The 22,045-nt window shown below is 46.0% G+C and overlaps 1 protein-coding gene across 1 annotated transcript in view; it reads right to left on the minus strand.

Annotated features, from left to right (window-relative positions):
• Positions 1-21,364: 21,364 nt before the first annotated feature.
• LOC142075114 (zinc finger protein 462-like) overlaps positions 21,365-22,045 on the minus strand; it is a 93,630-nt gene continuing 92,949 nt past the window's right edge. Inside the window, exon 12 of the mRNA XM_075136135.1 lies at positions 21,365-21,574. Coding sequence (XP_074992236.1) covers positions 21,370-21,574 — 205 coding nt within the window. The 3' untranslated portion in view covers positions 21,365-21,369. The remainder of the gene's footprint in view (positions 21,575-22,045) is intronic.

Genomic DNA, 22,045 nt, shown 5'->3' on the forward strand with positions numbered 1-22,045 from the left:
AAAACAATATCTCATTTACCTTAGCGTTGCACCGTTGAGTCGCTCACCTGCTCTGATTGGGGAGAATACTCACGGAGTCCCCGATCAAAAGGTCGGTGCGTGCTGGAGTCCAGAGAGCAGGGTCTCCCCACCGAGAGCCGGCAAGTCGATCCGGGCAAGGCTTCACAGCAGTCCCATCTGGGTCGCCAAAAACTGTTGTCCGAAAAGCAGATTCGTGCCTGGCGTGCAAGTAACCAATTCCACACGCTCAGGAGAGATATTGTTTTATTCAGGCCTGGGTGCTCGGTGGACTTGCCACAAATCAAGCACACCTGGTCTAGTCACCTTTCTGTTTCTATCCAGGCTTCTCATACATATTTTAAATTTATCTTTTACATATTCATTACATTTCCGAGAACTAATTATAATATTACATCATCTTAAACACATGCGCACTAAAGCCTTTAGGGTCTCCTTGGGGGTCTCGGGTGGTCTCTGGTGGTCGGCAGGGTAGTGAACTCTTCATGAACTTATTTCCTCTTTACCTTATAGGGTCGCAATTTGTCCCTGAGCCATGCTTGGACCACATTTGTTTATAGTTTCCAAGGTTATTCTTCACTAGAGCCTAACAATGCTTCCAGGATACACAATTTAGACTAGTTACAATTCTACACACTTGCAAACACAACACCTGCTAGTTACCTAATTTCTAAGCAACAAGTTTTCATTGTTTAGAATTACAGAAGTGAACAGTAAAATTACAGAAGCAAGCAGTATGGAATAGTAGATACTGTACCTACTACATCATGGTGACAGTGACTAGGGTCAGCCACAATCCAGTGAAGGCCAGGCAAAGCCATAGTGACAAGGCAGGTCCGAGGTCAGGCCAGGAAGTCAGTCCACAGGTCAGGGTCTATGTTAGGAATTGCCAAATCCAGTAGCCCGATAGAGGCTAGATTGCCAAATCCAGTAGCCCGATAGAGTAGCCCGAGAGACCCCGCGCTAGCCGCAGTTGTGAGGAGCGTGTGCGCATGTGCAGCCACGTGCTAGTCGCGTGCTAGCCACGTGAAGAGCGAGGCTGGAGCCGCGTGAAGCGTATGCGCATGCACAGGAATGTAGCAAAGTGCAAGTACGTGCCGTTGCCATGGAAAATGGGGCTGCCCAGACAAGCCCCGGCGTGCGTCGCCCACCGCCGACCCCGCTGCGACCACCCACCGCCGAAACCGAAACCCCGAAGGTTTGGACCCCGGCGCGACCGCCTGCTGCCGCCCACCTCCGACTTGAACCCTCGGGATGCCGCGGATCCATGGTGGTGACTATTCTTGCAACTCTATCCCAAATGCTTGCTTAATTTCTATCTTTGTTCTAATCTATCCTATCGCTAATAAGTTTAACTTTTGATAATAAAAGTTGTTTAGGACATTTGAAATTGGCGGCATTTGACCTCGTTTGTGTCTTAATCTCGCTCCTGGGATCGTATCGAAACCTCCCCCGACATTGGATCGGGACACTGTGCATGAGGAGAGAGCAATGGATGTTGTATACCTTGACTTTAGGAAGGCTTTTGATATTGTCTCCCATAGCATCCTTGTATCCATGTTGGGATGTTATGGTCTAGATGGGTGGACTACTAAATGGATGAAAAATTGAGTGGATGTTCAGGCTCAAAGGGTATTGTTTAATGGGTCATACTCTACCTGGAGGCCAGTTATAGGTGGAGTACTGCAGGGGTCTATCCTAGGACCTGGCCTGTGTAATGCCTCTATCGGTGATCTGGTGGAGGTGACAGAATCATAGAATCATTAAGGTTGGAAAAGACCTCTAAGATCATCGAGTCCAACCATCAACCCAACACTACCATGCCCACTAAACCATGTCCCTAAGCGCCTCATCTACACGTCTTTTAAATACTTCCAGGGTTGGTGACTCAACCACTTCCCTGGGCAGCCTGTTCCAAGGCCTGACCACTCTTTCAGTAAAGAAATTTTTCCTAATGTCCAATCTAAACCTCCCTTGGCGCAACTTGAGGCCATTTCCTCTCATCTTATCGCTAGTTACTTGGGAGAAGAGACCGACACCCACCTCGCTACAACCTCCTTTCAGGCAGTTGTAGAGCGTGATGAGGTCTCCCCTCAGCCTCCTCTTCGCCAGGCTAAACAACCCCAGTTCCCTCAGCCGCTCCTCATCAGACTTGTGCTCTAGACCCTTCACCAGCTTCGTTGCCCTTCTCTGGACACGCTCCAGCACCTCCATGTCCTTCTTGTAGTGAGGGGCCCAAAACTGAACACAGGATTCGAGGTGCGGCCTCACCAGTGCCGAGTACAGGGGCACAATCACCTCCTTACTCCTGCTGGCCACACTATTTCTGATACAGGCAGAATGCACCTCATCAAATTTGTGGATGACACCAAACTCAGGGGTTGCAGTCGATATGCTCAAGGGTAGGGCTGCCATTCAGAGGGACCTAGACAGACTGGAGGAATGGGCTAACAGGAACCTCATGAAATTTAACAAGGACAACTGCCAAGTCCTGCACCTGGGAAGGAAGAGCCCCTTGCAATGATACAGGCTGGGCACTGAGTGACTGGCTGGGGAGCAGCTCTGCTGAAGAGGACCTGGAAGACAGTAAGCTAAACATGGGTTAGCAGTATGCCCTGGCAGTGATGAAGGCTAACGGTATCCTGGTCTGTATCAAGAGGAGCATAGCCAGTAGACTGAGGGAAGTGATTATCCCCCTCTACTCAGCACTTGTTAGACTGCATCCAGTTTTGCCCCCCCCCCCCAATACAAGGAAGATGTTGCTAAATTGGAGCAAGTTCAGTGGAAGTTCCCAAGCTGGTCAGGGAGGTGGAGCACTTGCCCTATGAGTCGATGCTAAGGGAACTAGGCTTGTTGAGCCTGAAGAGAAGGCTTCAGGGGGAACTAATAGCAGCCCCCCAATACCTATGAGGAGGTTGTCAAGAAGATGGAACCATGCTCTTCACAGCAGGAGGATGAAAGACAATGGGCATAAGTTGAAATGGGGGGAAGTGACATGCAGAAAACAGACTCCACAACCTAGAAGGTTATAAAGTAGGTATGTTTATTCAGCGCTGGGCAGCACAGGGGGTCGCCCCACCACAATCGTGTGCACCGGGGTACTTAACTTACGGGGTTATATGCAATCAATATATACATATTCATTACATTCCTTAGAAAAGGCAGTCTTATGGTAATGAGTTCCTGGAAGTCCAAGCATGCGCAGTAAAATTAGGGTTAGGGCCTTTTCCTTCTCAGGTGGTCGTCCATAGTCTTCTTCACTGTGTCCATTAGTTGAACTCTGGGCTTCCTTTGTCTATATATGGTCACTTAATTAACTCATCAGTTCCTTGACTCTTGGAATGTAACGGGGCATCCAGTTACCTTGTCCTTTAACACTTATCCCTTCACAGTTGTTCATTGTTAGTGATTTACATAGGACACATCTCATCACAGGTGTTACATAGGAGGCCTAACAAGCCAGCTCAAGGTCTATTCTCTCTTATCAAGTGGGAGGATGTACCACAGTAAGGTCTCAGTCAGGAATTGTTAGTTAGTTTAGTCTATTAACCCTTAAGTGTTAGTTCCCTCTATCAATCCCCCCTTTTCTAAAAAGTTAGTAAATTCATTTACTTTATATTAATGCCTTTTATATTATTCCATTCCTCTCCAGGTTCTTTATAAGATTTTTGCCTGCTTCAATTTGTTGTCGGACCTGATGAGCATATATCAAATGCCTCATTTGTTTTATCATTTGCCAATTTAAAACATATAGCACTATAGATAAAACAATACTAATCAAGGACAAAATTAGGAGAACAATAATAGGGTGACACAAGTTATTAAGGATACCTATAGCAGTGGGTGACCATCCGAAAAGTGTATCCCACCATTTATGTTCTCCATCCTTTTCTACTCTTTTTAGAACGTCTTTTATTTTATCTACATCATGATGAACCGTTATCAAAGTTTCCTGTCCGTTGTTTTTGATAGTGTCGTGGTTTAATCTGGCAGGCAGCCAAATACCACGCAGCCGCTCGCTCACTCCCCCCGCCCCCCCAGTGGGACGGGGAGAGAATCGGAAGGGTAGGAGTGAGAAAAACTCGTGGGTTGAGATAAAGACAGTTTAATAGAACAGAACAGGGAAAATAATAATAATAATAATGATAGAATATACAAAATGAGTGATACACAATGCAATTGCTCACCAGCCGCGCTGACCGATAACCAAGTAGCGATCGGTACTTCCTGGATCACGCCTACCCTTCATATACTGAGCATGACGTCACATGGTATGGAATACCCCATTAGCCAGCTGGGCTGGCTGTCCTGATTATGTTCCCTCCCATCTTGTGTACCTAGCTCAGTCAGTAGGCATTAATTGAAATGTATAGAAAAATGTGAGACCTAAGCATAACGTAAATGGTATGGAATAAGGGGTGGATACTGTCCTGGTTTCGGCTGGGATAGGGTTAAATTTCTTCCTAGTGCTGTGTTTTGGATTTAGTGTGAGGAGAATGTTGATAACACACTGATGTTTTCAGTTGTTGCTAAGTGCCCTCCTAGTCCAAGGACAGCTCCCATGCCTACTGACTGAGCTAGGTACACAAGATGGGAGGGAACATAATCAGGACAGCCAGCCCAGCTGGCTAATGGGGTATTCCATACCATGTGACGTCATGCTCAGTATATGAAGGGTAGGCGTGATCCAGGAAGTACCGATCGCTACTTGGTTATCGGTCAGCGCGGCTGGTGAGCAATTGCATTGTGTATCACTCATTTTGTATATTCTATCATTATTATTATTATTATTTTCCCTGTTCTGTTCTATTAAACTGTCTTTATCTCAACCCACGAGTTTTTCTCACTCTTACCCTTCCAATTCTCTCCCCGTCCCACTGGGGGGGCAGGGGGAGTGAGCGAGCGCCTGCGTGGTATTTGGCTGCCTGCCAGATTAAACCACGACAATAATATATATACATACATATATACATATAATACATATACATACATATATATACATAAATATATAGAAATGTCCATTGAGTTCTTTTAGTCCACAACTTTGGGCTCCAACTGTCATAACAGTCTTTCAGGGCCAGAAGGATGGTGTGTGGTGTTGGGCTGTTGCATCCTGAAGCCAGTTCTCATTTCGGTACTGCTGCACTCGTTCAGTTCTATCATCGTTGCACTTTGCTCGGTTTCATCGGAGTTAGTTCATTCTTCATTAATCTGGGTGATTTTCACTGCTATACCATTGATAGCAACCATAGAAATAATGATATACAATATCATATAACAATCGACATCATACAATTCAGTTCATTGGCTATTTTCACCCAAAATCAAATCCCCTTGAGGTACACACCGGACTTCCCCATCCTTTGGCATTACCCACCAAGTGCACCCAGGTCCCTGAGCAAAAGCAAACCCATGGATGGGTTTTCCCTTGCCAGAGGCAGGAGTAACCCAGACTGTCTTCCCCAGCATATTTCTTATGTGCACGACAGGGACTTTATCTCCATCTACAGTACGTAAAAGTCTTGATTGGGCAGGGCCAGCTCGATTAACAGACCCCCTGGTGTTGACTAACCAGGTTGCTTTTGCTAAATGTGTATCCCAATGCTTGAATGTCCCACCACCCATTGCCTCAGTGTTGTCTTTAACAGCCCGTTGTATCGTTCAATTTTTCCGGAGGCTGGTGCATGGTAGGTGATGTGATAGACCCACTCAATGCCATGCTCTTTGGCCCAGGTGTCTATGAGGGTGTTTCGGAAATGAGTCCCGTTGTCTGACTCAATTCTTTCTGAGGTGCCATGTCGCCACAGGACTTGGTTTTCCAGGCCCAGGATGGTGTTCCGGGCGGTGGCATGGGGCACAGGGTATGTTTCTAGCCATCCGGTGGTTGCTTCCACCATGGTGAGCACATAGCGCTTGCCGTGGTGGGTTTGTGGGAGTGTGATATAATCAATCTGCCAGGCCTCCCCATATTTGTATTTCAACCATCGTCCTCCATACCAAAGAGGCCTTACTCACTTGGCTTGTTTGATTGCAGCGCGTGTTTCACATTCATGGATAACCTGTGCAATAGCGTCCATGGTTAAGTCCACCCCTCGATCACGAGCCCATCTATATGTTGCATCTCTTCCTTGACGGCCTGAGGCATCATGGGCCCACCGAGCTATAAAAAATTCACCCTTATGTTGCCAGTCCAGATCCACCTGAGCCACTTCAATCTTAGCAGCCTGGTCCACCTGCTGGTTGTTTTGATGTTCCTCAGTGGCCTGACTCTTGGGTACGTGAGCATCTACATGACGTACTTTTACAGTCAGGTTCTCTACCCGGGCAGCAATATCTTGCCACAACGCAGCAGCCCAGATGGGTTTACCTCTGTGCTGCCAGTTGTTCTGCTTCCACTGCTGCAACCACCCCCACACGGCATTGGCCACCATCCATGAGTCAGTATAGAGATAAAGTACTGGCCATTTTTCTCGTTCAGCAATGCCCAAGGCCAGCTGGATGGCTTTCACCTCTGCAAACTGACTCGATTCACCTTCTCCTTCAGCAGTTTCTGTGACTTGGCGTATAGGACTCCATACAGCAGCTTTCCACCTCCGATGCTTTCCCACAAGGCGACAGGACCCATCAGTGAACAGGGCATATTGCTTCTCATTTTCTGGTAGTTTATTATACAGTGGGGCCTCTTCAGCACGCGTCACCTTCTCCTCTGGGGATATTCCAAAATCTTTGCCTTCTGGCCAGTTCGTGATCACCTCCAAGATTCCTGGGCGACTGGGGTTTCCTATTCGGGCCCGTTGTGTGATCAGTGCAACCCACTTACTCCACATAGCATCGGTTGCATGATGTGTAGAGGGGACCCTCCCTTTGAACATCCAGCCCAGCACCGGCAGTCGGGGTGCCAGGAGGAGCTGTGCTTCAGTACCAACCACTTCCGAAGCAGCTCAAACCCCTTCATATGCTGCCAATATCTCCTTCTCAGTTGGAGTGTAGCGGGCCTCGGATCCTCTGTATCCCCGACTCCAGAACCCTAAGGGTCGACCTCGAGTCTCCCCTGGTGCTTTCTGCCAGAGGGTCCAAGTAGGACCATTCTCCCCAGCTGCAGTGTAGAGCACATTCTTCACATCTTGTCCTGCCCAGACTGGCCCAAGGGCTACTGCCTGAACTATCTCCTGTTTAATTTGTTCAAAGGCTTGTCGTTGCTCAGGGCCCCATTTGAAATCGTTCTTCTTCCTGGTCACGTGATAGAGGGGGCTTACAATCAGGCTGTAATCTGGAATATGCATTCTCCAAAAGCCCACAACGCCTAAGAAAGCTTGTGTTTCCCTTTTGCTGGTTGGTGGGGACATGGCTGTTATTTTGTTGATCACATCCATTGGGATCTGACGACGTCCATCTTGCCATTTTATTCCTAAAAACTGGATCTCCTGTGCAGGTCCCTTGACCTTACTTTGGTTTATGGCAAAACCGGCCTACAGAAGGATTTGAATTATTCTCTCCCCTTTCTCAAAAACTTCTTCTGCTGTGTTGCCCCATACAATGATGTCATCAATGTATTGCAGGTGTTCTGGAGCCTCACCCTGTTCCAGTGCTGTGTGGATTAGTCCATGTCAAATGGTAGGGCTGTGTTTCCACCCCTTGGGCAGTAGGTTCCAGGTGTACTGGACACCCCTCCAAGTGAAAGCAAACTGTGGCCTGCACTCTGCCGCCAAAGGGATGGAGAAGAACGCATTAGCGATGTCAATTGTGGCGTACCACTTGGCTGCCTTTGACTCCAGTTCGTATTGGAGCTCTAGCATGTCCGGCACGGCAGCACTCAGTGGCGGCGTGACTTCGTTCAGGCCACGGTAGTCTACTGTTAGTCTCCACTCTCCATTAGACTTTCGCACTGGCCATATGGGACTGTTAAAGGGTGAGCGAGTCTTGCTGATCACTCCTTGGCTCTCCAGTCGACGAATCAGCTCATGGATGGGGATCAGGGAATCTCGGTTGGTGCGATATTGTCGCCGGTGCACTGTTGTGGTAGCGATTGGTACCTGTTGTTCTTCCACCCTCAGCAACCCCACAACAGAAGAGTCCTCCGAGAGACCAGGCAAGGTGGACAGCTGTTTAATTTCCTCCGTCTCCAAGGCAGCTATACCAAAAGCCCACCGGTACCCTTTTGGGTCCTTGAAATACCCTCTCCTGAGGTAGTCTATGCCAAGGATGCACGGAGCCTCTGGGCCAGTCACAATGGGGTGCTTCTGCCACTCATTCCCGGTTAGGCTCACATCGGACTCCAATACAGTTAACTCTTGGGATCCCCCTGTCACTCCAGAAATACAAATGGGTTCTGCCCCTTTATAGCTTGATGGCATCAGGGTGCACTGTGCACTGGTGTCTACGAGAGCCTTATACTCCTGTGGGTCTGATGTGCCAGGCCATCGAATCCACACAGTCCAGTAAACCCGGTTGTCCCTTTCCTCCACCTGGCCGGAGGCAGGGCCCCTCTAGTCCTGGTCATAATATCTGTTTCTCACTTCTTGCAAACATGAGTCAAGAATTCCTTCATTACAATCCAAAGTAAGATCAGTCCTTCTACTCTGTCTGGGGAACTGTTCACTGGAAACTGGACCGTCGTGAGACAGGTTTTTCCTGACAACTGGAGCAGCATTTTTCCTGGGAGAACCCCCTTGTGTGATTTTTTTTCCTTGCAACTCACATACACGTGCCTCTAGGATGAAGGTAGGTTTTCCATCCCACTGCCTCATGTCCTCTCCATGGTCACGCAGGTAAAACCACAGGGTGCCCCGTGGTGTGTACTTTCTATATCCTCTCTCTTGAGCAGAAGAACGCTGACCCTTAATGGCTGAGATACTGGTCCATACAGGTGGAGAACAGGACCTATCGTCTTTGAGTTGCTGGACCTCCCGGGACAGTTTCTCCACAGCTGAGACAAGGGAGGAGGAGACAGTTTCTTCATATTCCCGGAGGTTGCTAACCAACTCATCTACCCTTGGTGCTTCTTCCTCTTTCCAGCACAGTACTGCCAACGCATTGGCATATGACGCTGGTGCGCTCCGTAGTAATTTCCGCCACATGGGTCACGTGCACTGGACTTCATCTGGATCTTTGGGTGTTTGGTCATTGTCCAGGTCACTATAAACTACCTCCAGCACACCTAGTTCTCTCAGGTACTGGATACCTCTCTCCATAGTGGTCCATTTGCTTGGGCGATATATAACATCTTCCTTGAAGGGATACCTTTCCTTCACGCCTGACAGCAGTCGCCTCCAAGGGCTGAGGGCCTGTGTCCCTCTTCCAATTGCTTTGTCAATGCCTCCTTCCCTAGCAAGGGATCCCAGCTGTTTGGCTTCTTTCCCCTCTAATTCCAGGCTACTGGCCCCATTATCCCAGCATCGGAGCAGCCAGGTAACAATATGCTCGCCTGGACGACGGCTGAAATCTTTCCGCATATCTCGCAGCTCACTCAGGGATAGGGATCGGGTGGTTTCTGTCTCGTTTATGAGTTCTTCCTCTTCCTCCTCCCCTCCTCGTGATGGCCCTGCTCTTCCACCATCCCTTTCTAAACGACCTGACTCCGCTTCCAAGATTTCCTCTTCTGTACAGGGGCAACGGATACCAGCAAGGGTTGGTCCTCTGGTTCAGCTGTAGTGCCTGTTGCTGGGGTTTGGGTAGCTGCAGTGCTTGTCATGGGGGTTGGAGTAACTGTAGTGCCTGTTGCCGGAGCTTGAGTGGCTGCAGTGCCTGTTGCAGGGGTTGGAGAAGCTATGGTGACTGTTGCCGGGGTTTGAGTAGCCACAGGGGTTGTCGTGGGGGTTGGAGTAGCCGCAGTGCCTGTCGTGGGGTTTTGAGTAGCCACCGTGTCTGTAGCCGCCCCCGAGACTCGCCGCTCCGCCCGCCCCGATGAGGCAACGCTGCTTGCCCTCCCTCTTTTCTTGTTCCTGAGGGTTGATCTCTGGACAGTATTCCTGAATAGTTGTTTAACCCTAAACAAGGCCGGAACCACATTCAGGAGACATAGTACCAATATGAACATGCTTGTTTGAACATCCCAAGGATATTCAAAATTCTCAGGGAATATTGCGGACATCTTTGTGAAGAGGATAGAAGAAAAAGGAGTTTCTGACGATATGGAAGGGAAGATGAACAAGTGGGAGAGAGTGTCCCATCCCGTCTCCCCCTTAAATTCATTCTCCGAGGAGAAAAAAGTGCAATTGCCAATAATTTCTAAGAGGTGGTTCCCGAGGTACAGAAATGACAGCAGTGCCGAGTACAGATACCAGATTAGACTTACGACCAATGATTTTATCACCTCATAAAACAGCAGCAAAATGATAATCTTGGCCCAGTTCCGAATAATGATAAACAGAACAAAAGGGAACATATACTGCAAGCAAGGTTTTACATGACCCAACATTGAGAGCCAGCCCCACAACTTTGACAGCCAATACATCAACATTGTGACCAATCAATATAATGGATGCTTATAACAATTTTGCCTTAACACACTTTGGTCAGATCTATCGTTATCTCAACCCTTCGTGCCCCACGTTGGGTGCCAAAAAGGACTGTCGTGGTTTAATCTGGTAGGCAGCCAAATACCACGCAGCCGCTCACTCACTCCCCCCGCCCCCCCAGTGGGACGGGGAGAGAATCGGAAGGGTAAGAGTGAGAAAAACTCGTGGGTTGAGATAAAGACAGTTTAATAGAACAGAAAAGGGAAAATAATAATAATAATAATGATAGAATATACAAAATGAGTGATACACAATGCAATTGCTCACCACCCGCGCTGACCGATAACCAAGTAGCGATCGGTACTTCCTGGATCACGCCTACCCTTCATATACTGAGCATGACGTCACATGGTATGGAATACCCCATTAGCCAGCTGGGCTGGCTGTCCTGATTATGTTCCCTCCCATCTTGTGTACCTAGCTCAGTCAGTAGGCACGGGAGCTGTCCTTGGACTAGGAGGGCACTTAGCAACAACTGAAAACATCAGTGTGTTATCAACATTCTCCTCGTACTAAATCCAAAACACAGCACTAGGAAGAAATTTAACCCTATCCCAGCCGAAACCAGGACAATAGTATCATAGGCCCAGAGACAAACCACCTCAATGGTCCGTACTAATGTAAAGTTATGCCAACAATCTAATTCCCTGGAAGTACAGACCTTTGTGCTCTTATTTGTAGGAGTAACTGAGATAGTAATTTGAGATGCCTTTTTATGGGTGGTCCCATTAACCATTCGGCATCCTACTTTGATTTCTTCTCCTACAGTTCCTTGAAGTTGATGGATTCCCTTTATACCCTTACTCCATTCTTCTTTTAAGTATACTTGACTTCCGTGCATAACTACGGTAGATAGATTTGCACCCTTTCGATCAGAATGTATCCCCATGGATCCAGTGTATCCGATATAAGCTTGAGACCAAGGTTGCCCAATATTATTCTGGCTAGAAGTGCTCCCCCATCCCTGAATTATAATTATGACCGTGAGAAAAATAATTTTCCTGGTTGGACTTGCGTGACTCCATGGAGATTTATGTGCCTTTTTCACCCTGGTGTGATGGATCCAGGCGCTCTGCTCCTTGATTTTGATTGCTGTGAAGGAGGTGAGGAGTACCTGGAATGGTCCTTCCCACTGCGGCTCCAAAGTCTTTTCTGTAAGAGACTTTATATACACATAGTCTCCAGGTTGTATGTTATGTACAGGCCCATCCAAACCCCTGCTTCGAGTCCCAACCACATATTTCTCAATTTTGCTGAGTTGTTTGCCTAATGCTACCATGTAGGAGGTCATGATTTCATCCCCAGCTTGTGTGGACATCCCTTTCTGTATTCTATAGGGTCGTCCATACAAGATTTCAAAAGGGCTCAGTCCTTCTTTTGCTCTTGGCCTAGTTCGTATGCGCAAAAGAGCCAAAGGAAGAGACTGAGGCCAGGCCAAGTTAGTTTCCTGTCCCAATTTCACAATCTGCTGTTTGATTAAGTGGTTCATTTTTTCTACTTGGCCACTCGACTGAGGGCGATATGGGGTATGAAGCTGCCAATCTATGCCTAAATGGCGGCTAATTTGTTGTACTACTTTTGAGATGAAATGTGGTCCTCTGTCAGAAGATATGGTTGCTGGAACCCCAAAACGTGGTATTATTTCTTGTATTAATGCTCTGGTTACCTCCCGAGCCTTGGCTGTCCTGGTAGGGAATGCCTCTGGCCAACCTGAAAAGGTGTCAGTTAATACCAATAAATATTGATACCCCCCTTTTCTTGGGAGTTCTGAAAAATCAATCTGCCATTGTTGCCCAGGCCTGTTGCCTTTTCCAATTTGGCCCATTTCTGGTTTGGGGGTATTCTTGAGATTAGTCTGGAGGCAAAGATCGCACTGCTGAGTCACTTGTCTCACAGTGGTGTATAGATTTCTAGCTACGATCTCTCTAATTAGTTGTTTATATAGGGCCTCTGCCCCCCAATGCCTCTTCCTATGTTCTTCCTATGTTCTTCCCTTATCAGAGACCATGTTAGATAGGAGGGAATGATTAGTTTCCCTTGTGGGGTGAGAGCCCACCCCTCTTTACTATATGACCCTTCTAGATCTGTGATAAGCTTCTGATCTTTTTTGGTATATTCTGGCTTACCTTCTAGGGAGATTTGCCCATCAGGGACTAAAGCCCCTTCTGTTTTTACCTTTGCTTTGGCTACCTGTTTTGCCTCTCTGTCCGCCAGCTCATTTCCTCTTTCCAACTCCGAGTTCACTTTCTGGTGCGCCTTAATGTGCATGATCGCCACTTTCTCAGGGAGTTGGACTGCCTCCAACAGTTTCAGGATCTCCTCTGCATGTTTGATGTTTTTACCCTGTGTGTTCAATAATCCTCTCTCCTTCCAGATTGCTCCATGCACATGTACAACTCCAAAGGCATATTTCGAGTCTGTATAGATATTCACAGCTTTGCCTCGGGCCAATTCCAAGGCGCGGGTCAGAGCAATTATTTCTGCCTTCTGTGCAGAGGTATTCATGGGCAAAGGCCTTGACTCTATTACTTCCTGACTGGTGGTAATGGCATATCCGGCATGCCTTTTACCACTTAGGACATAGCTACTTCCATCCGTGAACCAGTTTTCCGTGTTTTCCATAGGACTGTCTCTCAGGTCCGAACGGCTCGAATATGTTGCTTCTATGGTCTCCAGACAGTCATGATGCACTGGTTCTCCTGTGCTTCCACTGAGGAAAGAGGCTGGATTGACAATGTTAGTGACTACAATCTCCACATCATCTTGTTCTACCATTATAGCCTGGTATTTCAAGAATCTTTGTGGGGAAAGCCAGTGTCCACCTTTCGCTTCTAGTACTGCAGATACTGTATGGGACACCAACACAGCCATTTTCTGGCCCAGGGTGAATTTTCGGGCTTCCTGGATGTTTAGTACTACGGCCGCGACCGCTCGCAAGCATCCAGGCCAACCCTTTGCAGTTGCATCCAATTGTTTGGAAAAGTAGGCAACTGCTCGTTGATATGGGCCCAGATCTTGTGCTAATATTCCTAGGGCAATCCCCTGCTTCTCGTGGGAAAAAAGGAAAAACAGCTTACTCACATCCGTGAGTCCTAAGGCTGGGGCCAACATCAGGGCCTTTTTTAGCAGCTCAAAGGCCCGTATGGTCTCTTTGTTCCATTTAAGGGGTTTCTGCTCAGTGGTTGTTAGTGTGTACAGGGGTTTAACAAGCAGTCCATAGTTATAGATCCATAGTCGGCACCACCCAGTCATCCCCAGGAAAGTTCGTAACTCTTTCACTGTTTGCGGTCTTGGAGTTTGGCATATTGTCTCTTTTCGGGCCTGTCCCAAAGTCCTTTGTCCAGCACTGATTTCATAGCCCAGATAAATCACCTTGCACTGCATTACTTGGGCCTTCTTCTTGGATACCCAGTATCCCTGGAGCCCCAAAAAATTTAGCAGACTCACTGTCCAGGTCATACAAGCGTCCTTTGTCCTAGTGGCAATCAAGATATCATCCACATATTGTAAAAGTTTCCCTTCCTCAGGCGGGGCTTCCCAGGACTCAAGATCTTTTGCGAGTTGGTTACCAAATATAGTAGGGCTGTTTTTGAACCCTTGTGGTAACACCGTCCAAGTAAGCTGAGTTTTACGCCCGCTTTTAGGATTTTCCCATTCAAATGCAAATATTTTCTGGCTGGCCTTATGGAGAGGGAGGCAAAAGAAGGCATCCTTCAGGTCTAAAACAGTAAACCAGGTTAGTTCAGGTGTCAATACAGTCAGCAAGGTGTATGGATTCGCCACTACCGGATAGAGGTCTTCAGTTATCTTATTTATAGCCCGTAGGTCCTGGACCACCCGATATGACCCGTCGGGTTTATGGACAGGTAATATGGGAGTGTTAAAATCGGATTCACATTCCTTTAGTAATCCCAGTTGTAAAAATTTTTCTATTATTGGCCGAATTCCCTCCCTGTCCTCCTTCCTCAGGGGATATTGTTTGATTCTTACCGGCTGTCGTCCTTCTTTGAGTTTGACCTCAACAGGTGAAGCATTCTTTGCTTTCCCGGGCACATCGGTGGCCCATACCCCGGGGTGTACCTGGTTCATGATTTCTTCGCTGATTTTTCCTTCTGTGGGAACACTAGCTAGGGATAAACTCATTATTTGGATATACTGCTGGTCATTTACCTCCAGAGTAATCTCTCCCTTTTCAAATTTGATTATTGCACCCAATTGTTCCAATAAATCTCTCCCCAAAAGTGCTTTCGGGGAGTTGGGCATGTACAGGAATCTGTGGATGCCCCATTGTTTTCCCAGTTTATATCTCAGAGGTTCACAAAAATATACTTTTTCCACTTTGGCCAGTTGCCCCTTTTACCATGATATAGTCATTTCCCAGGGGCATCAAAGCTTGGTTTAAAACCGAATACGTTGCCCCTGTGTCAACCAGAAATTCTACCTTCTTTTGCTCCTTCCCTAGCTGCATTATAACCAGTGGATCCGCTAGGGTGGATTCCCCCGGTTCCCGTCAGTCTTTCTTCACATGGGCCACTATTCTTCCTTTCTGATTGTTTCGTCCCTTCTCCTTATTTTTCCGCTTTTCTGGACAATCATCTTTCCAGTGACCAAATCTTTTGCATAACGCACATTGATCCTTGCCTAATCGAGGCGGTCCTCGCCTGGGTTTTCTTTCTTCTTCCTCCCTGATGACCGCCACCACCCTTCTTTGCCCCCGTTTGTAATCTTCCTCTCTATTACTGAACACTCTCCATGCCTCATCCAGCAATACTTCCAGGTTCCTACCTTCTGTGGGATGCAGCTTTTGGAGCTTGCGCCTAATATCTCCTGTAGACTGACCCAAAAATAAAGAAACTAGTAGTTGTATTCCTACCTCTGACCCAGGATCCAGCGGTGTATTGCGGCACATTACGTCCCTTAGTCGATCCAAGAATTCGGATGGTGACTCGGAAGGACCTTGTTTGATTGCATATAGTGCTGACCAGTTTATGGTTTTGGGAATGGCCCTTTCCATTCCTTTTGAAATCCACCCCTGGTATGCCTGCAATTTTTCCATATGTGCAGACCTATTAGCATCCCATTTTGGATCCTGAAGGGGGAGGTATTCTTTAACATCTCCTCCTGTAGCTTTATAATGATCTTCAGCCAAATCTCCTGCAGTCTTTAAAATTAATTGTTTTTCTGTTTCTGTCATATATTCTAATAACAACTGTATGTCATTCCAATTGGGGTTGTGTTGCTTTACAATAAACTGGAAATGTTTAGTTACACTTACCGGGTCATTCCTGTAATCCTTGGCAACCCTTTTCCATGCCTCTAAATCGGTAGTGGAAAAAGGTACCTTAATTAGCATCGTCCCGCCCTCAGGCCTTACCGCCTCTCGGAGAGGTGCTTGTAAGACTGTTAGGGCAGACTTTTTTCTGGTACGGGAGGATACAGGGCTGTCCGGAGGAGTGGAGGTTCTGTCTGGGTCCGCATCCTGTTCTTGTGATCGAGGGGGAGGCTTAAGCAAATCAGTTAGATCTTGTTCTGATGCCTGGTGAATTTTATTTATTTTACTACACCTTTGTCCAATACTACATGCCGAGCAACACCGCCTCAGTTTACCCTTAAGTTCTTTATTATTCTCCCGCTCGAGGGCGAGTACCATAGGGTCCTGTATCGGCACCATTCCACAGTCCCTTTGCCACTCCGGGTGGTTTCGGAGGGTGAAAAACATATCTGCATATGACACTTCATCCCATTTTCCTTCTCTCCTTAAAAACAACATTAATTGCAAGATAGTGCTATAATCAATTGTAATCAATTGACCCATTAAGTGGCCACTTAGCTCCATCTTCCAGCTTATAAATCGTCCACCATTGATTGCAATACTTAATGAGAGTCTTCTTATTCTCTGTACCCCCAGCTCCAACCATATCCCTCCAGTGTGTCAATATGCAACCAAGGGGGCTCTTCCTTAAAATATCCTTATTCTGAGTGTTACCCATTCCTCTGATTCCTTATCCTTATCTTCTAGATTGTTTCTTTGTTAGCGGTGGGACTTTTGTTCTAATTTCCACGCAAACCTTTTCTTACAGGTTCTTACAGTCTTTTCCCAATCTTCTTTCCCAAACGTCCCAAATCTCTGGGATTAGGTTTTTCTTTCCACATACAAACTACTATTTCGGATTTTTGATGAGCCCTTTCCCAATCATAAAACCGTGGGATTTGGGGAAAGCACTTAGGACATTCAGCTTTCCGCCTCATAGATAAACAATACCACTTTTTCTCACAAGATGTACATTTCAACAGGACCCAAGCCGAATGCCAATTTTCACGTAATTTGTTAGTAAGCCCACACACAAAACAAGGGATCACCCCTATATGTCATCAATATGGGGGTTTAAAAAGGTATCTAGGACAGGTTGTTCCCAATCTAGGGCTACTATCTGTCCAGCTGGTGTTAAATACGCTCCTCTTAATAAAATTCGTTCCTCTCCCCTCCTTATCCAGTTCCCTCCTTCGTTTAAATATTCCCAAGGTTCGAGCCCAAACCACCGAAGGAGTGACTCTCTCTGTCCTGCCACTTTGATGATCAGCCAGACCCCCGATACTTAGGAGATTGACTAAACACCACAGCGGCCCAACTTACACATTTCAAAACATGTACAAATCTTACAAACGTTCCAAGCGCTTTGTCCGTCTCTGGCCATGTTCCTCGCGGAATCACGGAACCGCAAACCAGGACTCCCACTCGCTTCACAGCGGCACTGTGTCTCAAACACACGCACATGCACACAAATGCTTCTAACATAAAATACCCGGGCGTTTCATAGATAAAGCATACAGTTCATGCTCTAGTTGTTATCCCTTCAGCAGCTGCAAAGCATACCACAATTTGAGGCTCTCTTACCCTTCTCCTGCTTCTTATACAGTCATTAGCAGGTCCGTCCTGGCTCCCGATGCCGGGATGCAGCGAGAACCTCAGATTCACTCGATCTACCCCCAAGATCGCTAGCGGCCGCTCTATCGGTCAGCGAATCCCCTTATTACCGTATAGGGTACCCTCCTTCCATACGGGGACTATGCTGTACGCCAGTCGTCACTGCGCGGTTTACCAGCGGCCCCGGCCAAGCGTGGGCGTCCCCTACGACTTACTGGCCCCCTTGTTAAACATACCGTTTATCCGCAGCTTCAGGAGGTCATTGTCTACTCCCGCGGTGAGCGGCTGGGAGTGGAGGCTCCTCCGAGGAAAGTACTCGGGGCGCGCCTAGGGCGCGCGTTAGTTAGTTTAATCTATTAACCCTTAAGTGTTAGTTCCCTCTATCAGAAGGGGGTCTGACTGAATATAAGGAAAGTTTTTCACCATGAGGACAATCAAGCAGCAGAACAGGGGCCCAGAGAGGTTGTGTAGTCTCTAGCCTTGGATGTTTTCAAGACCAGACTGGATAAAGTCCCTGAGCAACCTGTTCTGGCCTCAGCTGCCCCTGCTTTGAGTAGGAGGTTGGACTAGAGTCCTCCTGAGGTGTCTTCCAACCTGAATGATTCTGTGACCACAGCAAAAATGGACAAGACATGAAGTGGCTCCTAACCTTGGCTTCAGAGAAGGTATGTGTTTGCTTGCGTATGTTTGTACCTGTGTGCATGCTCCTCTTATACCCTTATTTCCATACTGTCATCCATCTTCTTCCTTTGCTGCTTGCGCACGCGTCCTTCCTTCTTATTCCCTTTCCCCTTCCCTATAGTCCCCGAACAGCGTCTATTGCCTGCTGTTCCTTCCCCCTCGTCTTCATACGCGGAACCTGTGCGCGCGTCCTTTCTCCCTCTTCCCCTCCTCCCTCCTTTCCGGGGCGGTGAATGCGACTCCGGGCCCAGGAGCGAGCGGCGGCGGAGGTGGCGGCGACGGGCGCTTCTCTGTCTTTATTCGTTTTCTTTCTCTCGCTCCTGGGACGTGCGGGAGCAGTGAGCGCGAAGGCTGCTTCGCTACCGCCATGCAGATCACGCTGAAAACGCTGCAGCAACAGACTTTCAAGATCGACATAGACCCTGAAGAGACGGTGCGGGCCCCAGGGTGGGGGAGGGTGGGGGAGCTCTCTCGCGCTCTGTTCTTTTAACTTGCATCGGTTCACTCCTGCTGCAGGCGCTGCACCTTCCTTTCTTGGAAAAGGGGTATGTGGGGGGGGGCGGGCGGGCGAACACCCTACCCCTTTCTTGTTAGGGGTTGGCGGGCAGGGGCAAGAAGTGAAGGGGGGGGGGGGGCAGGGCAGTGTGTGTGTCCAGTTCTCCATAACCCCTCTCAGTACTGCCCTTTCTCGTTTGGTTGGAGTAAGCCTGTGTGGCAGGTAGAGGAGGATAGCATGAATTGTACCTTTTTCTTTGGAGGAAGTTGGCAAAGAGAACTGTACAGCGTTATAACCTTTTTTTCTCAGTAGCATGTCTGTGTGCATATGGGTTTTTATTAATTTCCTTTTTTTAAAAAAAGAACAAACCTGTCAGCACAACACTTCAGCATTCCCCTCCTGTTCCCCATCAGAAATCATTAATTTAAAAGTCAGGAAATACCAAGTGCTCTAAGCCAATGGGTTAGCATTTTGCTATTTATTTCCTTCTGCCAAACTCTGAAAAATTCCTTTGTATAAATTAAACAATGAAAAAAATGTTATTTTCAATTCTATAATAATCATTACAGTCAACATAGCAATGCATCTGTGTGTCCACAATATATCAGGTATACATTTTTAGGAAAAGGAAAAAAAAAAGAAAGACTTTCTAGGCTTGTTGAAAGGATAATGGTCCCATATTTTTATTAACAGGTTAGCAAAACAAAATCCAATGGATTACAATATTTACATGTTATTTGAAAAATAAAGTAGCAATAAAAGCATGTCACAATTGTTTCTTTTTTTTTTTTCATTTTTGGTAACTATTACAAACACTCAATCCAGGTATGAAACTTTTAAAAGACATTTGAAATGAGGCCAATTAAAAAACAAATACAGGCACAAAATTTATACTTTTCCCTCCAGTGTGTTTTCTACATGATGCTCCCTCCCTCCTTCAAAAAAAGCAAACCCCCTCCAAACAAAACAAAAAAATCCTGCAAACCCACAACTGACGAATCTTTAAAAGCAAAACACCATGCTTCTCAAATAGCACTAATTCAACAAATGCAATTTTTGCCCTCAATTTTATTTGAAGCTGTCTTGGGCAACATTTCCTCAGCAGCTTCTTTACCCCCCCCCACCAAACAAAATAACCCCCAAGACAGAGACACATGCATTTCTAAAACTAGGTTTTAGTCAAGTATTTCCTACTTTTTGGAAAGAAATTCTTTGTTCAAAATCAGAACATACCATGGGTACCAGATCCTGTATTCCTTATTCAGGCAAAATTGCTGTTGAGTTGAGTAGGATTTCCACCAAAGAAAAAGTGCAGGATCAGCCACAAGGTATGTAGATTCCTATTCATTCTATACTGCTCCCCTCATGCTAAAAGCTAAGGAGTAGGGGGAAAAATTAGCAACTCCCATCTTGGATCAAGTAGCTCTCCAGACTCAATGTAGTATGTAACTATTTCACTTCTGCTTGCAAAAAGATGCAAGAACTGACATCAGTCTCTCCCACTATACCAAAACAAAAAAAGCACACCCACCCACCCACCCCACAGACTGGGGTGGTGCGGGGGGGAAGAGATGTGACACCAATCTTGACAGAAAGTACTGGTGCGAGACGAATAGATGCTCATTTGAAAATTGACAGAATAATTATGAGGACCGATGTGTTTGGCCCATAAGCTGCATAGCTGTGCTGTTAGTTTGGTTCTTTAGTTAAAAAAAACTTAATTTTTTAAAATGCTAAACACAGAAATAACAAGTTTTCTATTCACAGGAACTCTTTTCTCTGTCCCCTTCCCCTTTGGAAAAAAATAACACCATCACTCATTTTGCATGAGAAAGTTAATTGTGTCATTTTTGCAACAGTTCAAGCTGATAGGAAATAAACATATGGCAAACAAAACCACACAATCAGTCACATGAAATATATCAAATACTAAAATTATAGTTGAATACTAACAAACAGCTTACCTGGAATAAAGGATGGCAATTCACAAACCATTATCTAGAAATTAAAGACTCTCTCTCTTTTTTTATTTTTTTTTTATTTACTAAAATAATTAAAAAAAAATCACAGTATTTTAAGAAATAAAATCCACAGTGGGATTTTAAGCACAATTTGTTTTTCTTTCTTTAAAACTTTGTTTCTTCCTCCTTTCACCACCTTGCCTAGCAGTCTCTCTACTTTAATCATAATGACAACAGGCAGTACTAACAAATGCCGAGATGTCCCTTTGTTAATTTTGAGGTATTAGGAAACAGGTGGCTGTTTTAAGCAAAGCAGTTTCTATCTTGTTTTTGTTTTCTTTTCTAAAGCAGTTGCATTCAGTCTGGAAAATCATAATGTATTGAAATTAGAAAAATGCACCAAAATTTGCATGTTGAAAAGTTACATCACCCCCAACCATGCTCATTATGCTTCTGTTTGCAAACAATACAAGTCTCCACTGCAAAGCACATTGTGTAATGTAGAGACACAGGGAGTTGTTTCATTAGTCCAATATGAATGTAACTTCCCATTGTCAAGATCTAGAAGAAAAGATGCAGTGATATAATGGAACCACTTATTCCATCATTTAAATAACTTTAATATACACACACTCACATAGGTACCAGTGCTTTGAAAATAGATAATTCATTCCTAAAAGCAGCTTTGTTTCTTTCTTCTGCCCACCCCACCTGCCCATCCCTTCCCATTCACCACTGTTCAAGTAAGTTGATTAAAATCACACCAAATTTTTATTCATTTTTGGCCTCTGAGGTCTCTTGAAGAGGTTTGTCAGCAGCTACAACACTGACTGTAGTTTCACTGTTGTGGGACAAGTCCACCACCATTTTCTCAGTGCTTTCCTTTTCTTCTACTGTCAGTGTATTAACAGTCTTTTCTGTGTTCTCCTTCAGTTTGCTGTCCTCTCTGGTCCCTTGCTTACTTTCATTCAGAGCCCTGAAAATCCAAGCAGCAGAAAATGGAAAGCTTTACAATCCAAACATGCTTTGGATACAAGGAAATAGGGAGAGTACTTCTCCCAAACAGTTAACAAACTAATAAATATTATTAAAGCTTGCAACATTTCAAGTACTTTTATTTAAAGACAAGAAATAATACTTTCTCTTAACCTTTATCACTCCACAGCCTAGCTACAATATTACATTCAAATGTCTTCCACATGCCAGTAATCCTGGTTGAGATCTCCTCTTTGAAGAAACTCTAGCCAGCAAAGACATCTGTTCTATTGAACAGATCTTTGTCAAGAGAAGGAAAATGAATGTTCCAGAGATGCCTATTATTTCACAGCATGGACTGATATTTATGAGCATGAAAGGAAAAGATATTTGCTATTAACTTAACCGTGTGCTTTTTGGGGAGAGAGCACACTTGAGATTTTCCTTCACTTGAAGCCCTTAACACTTCTCT

This window comes from Calonectris borealis, chromosome W, assembly GCF_964195595.1.
Source record: "Calonectris borealis chromosome W, bCalBor7.hap1.2, whole genome shotgun sequence".
Classification (NCBI taxonomy): Eukaryota; Metazoa; Chordata; class Aves; order Procellariiformes; family Procellariidae; genus Calonectris; species Calonectris borealis.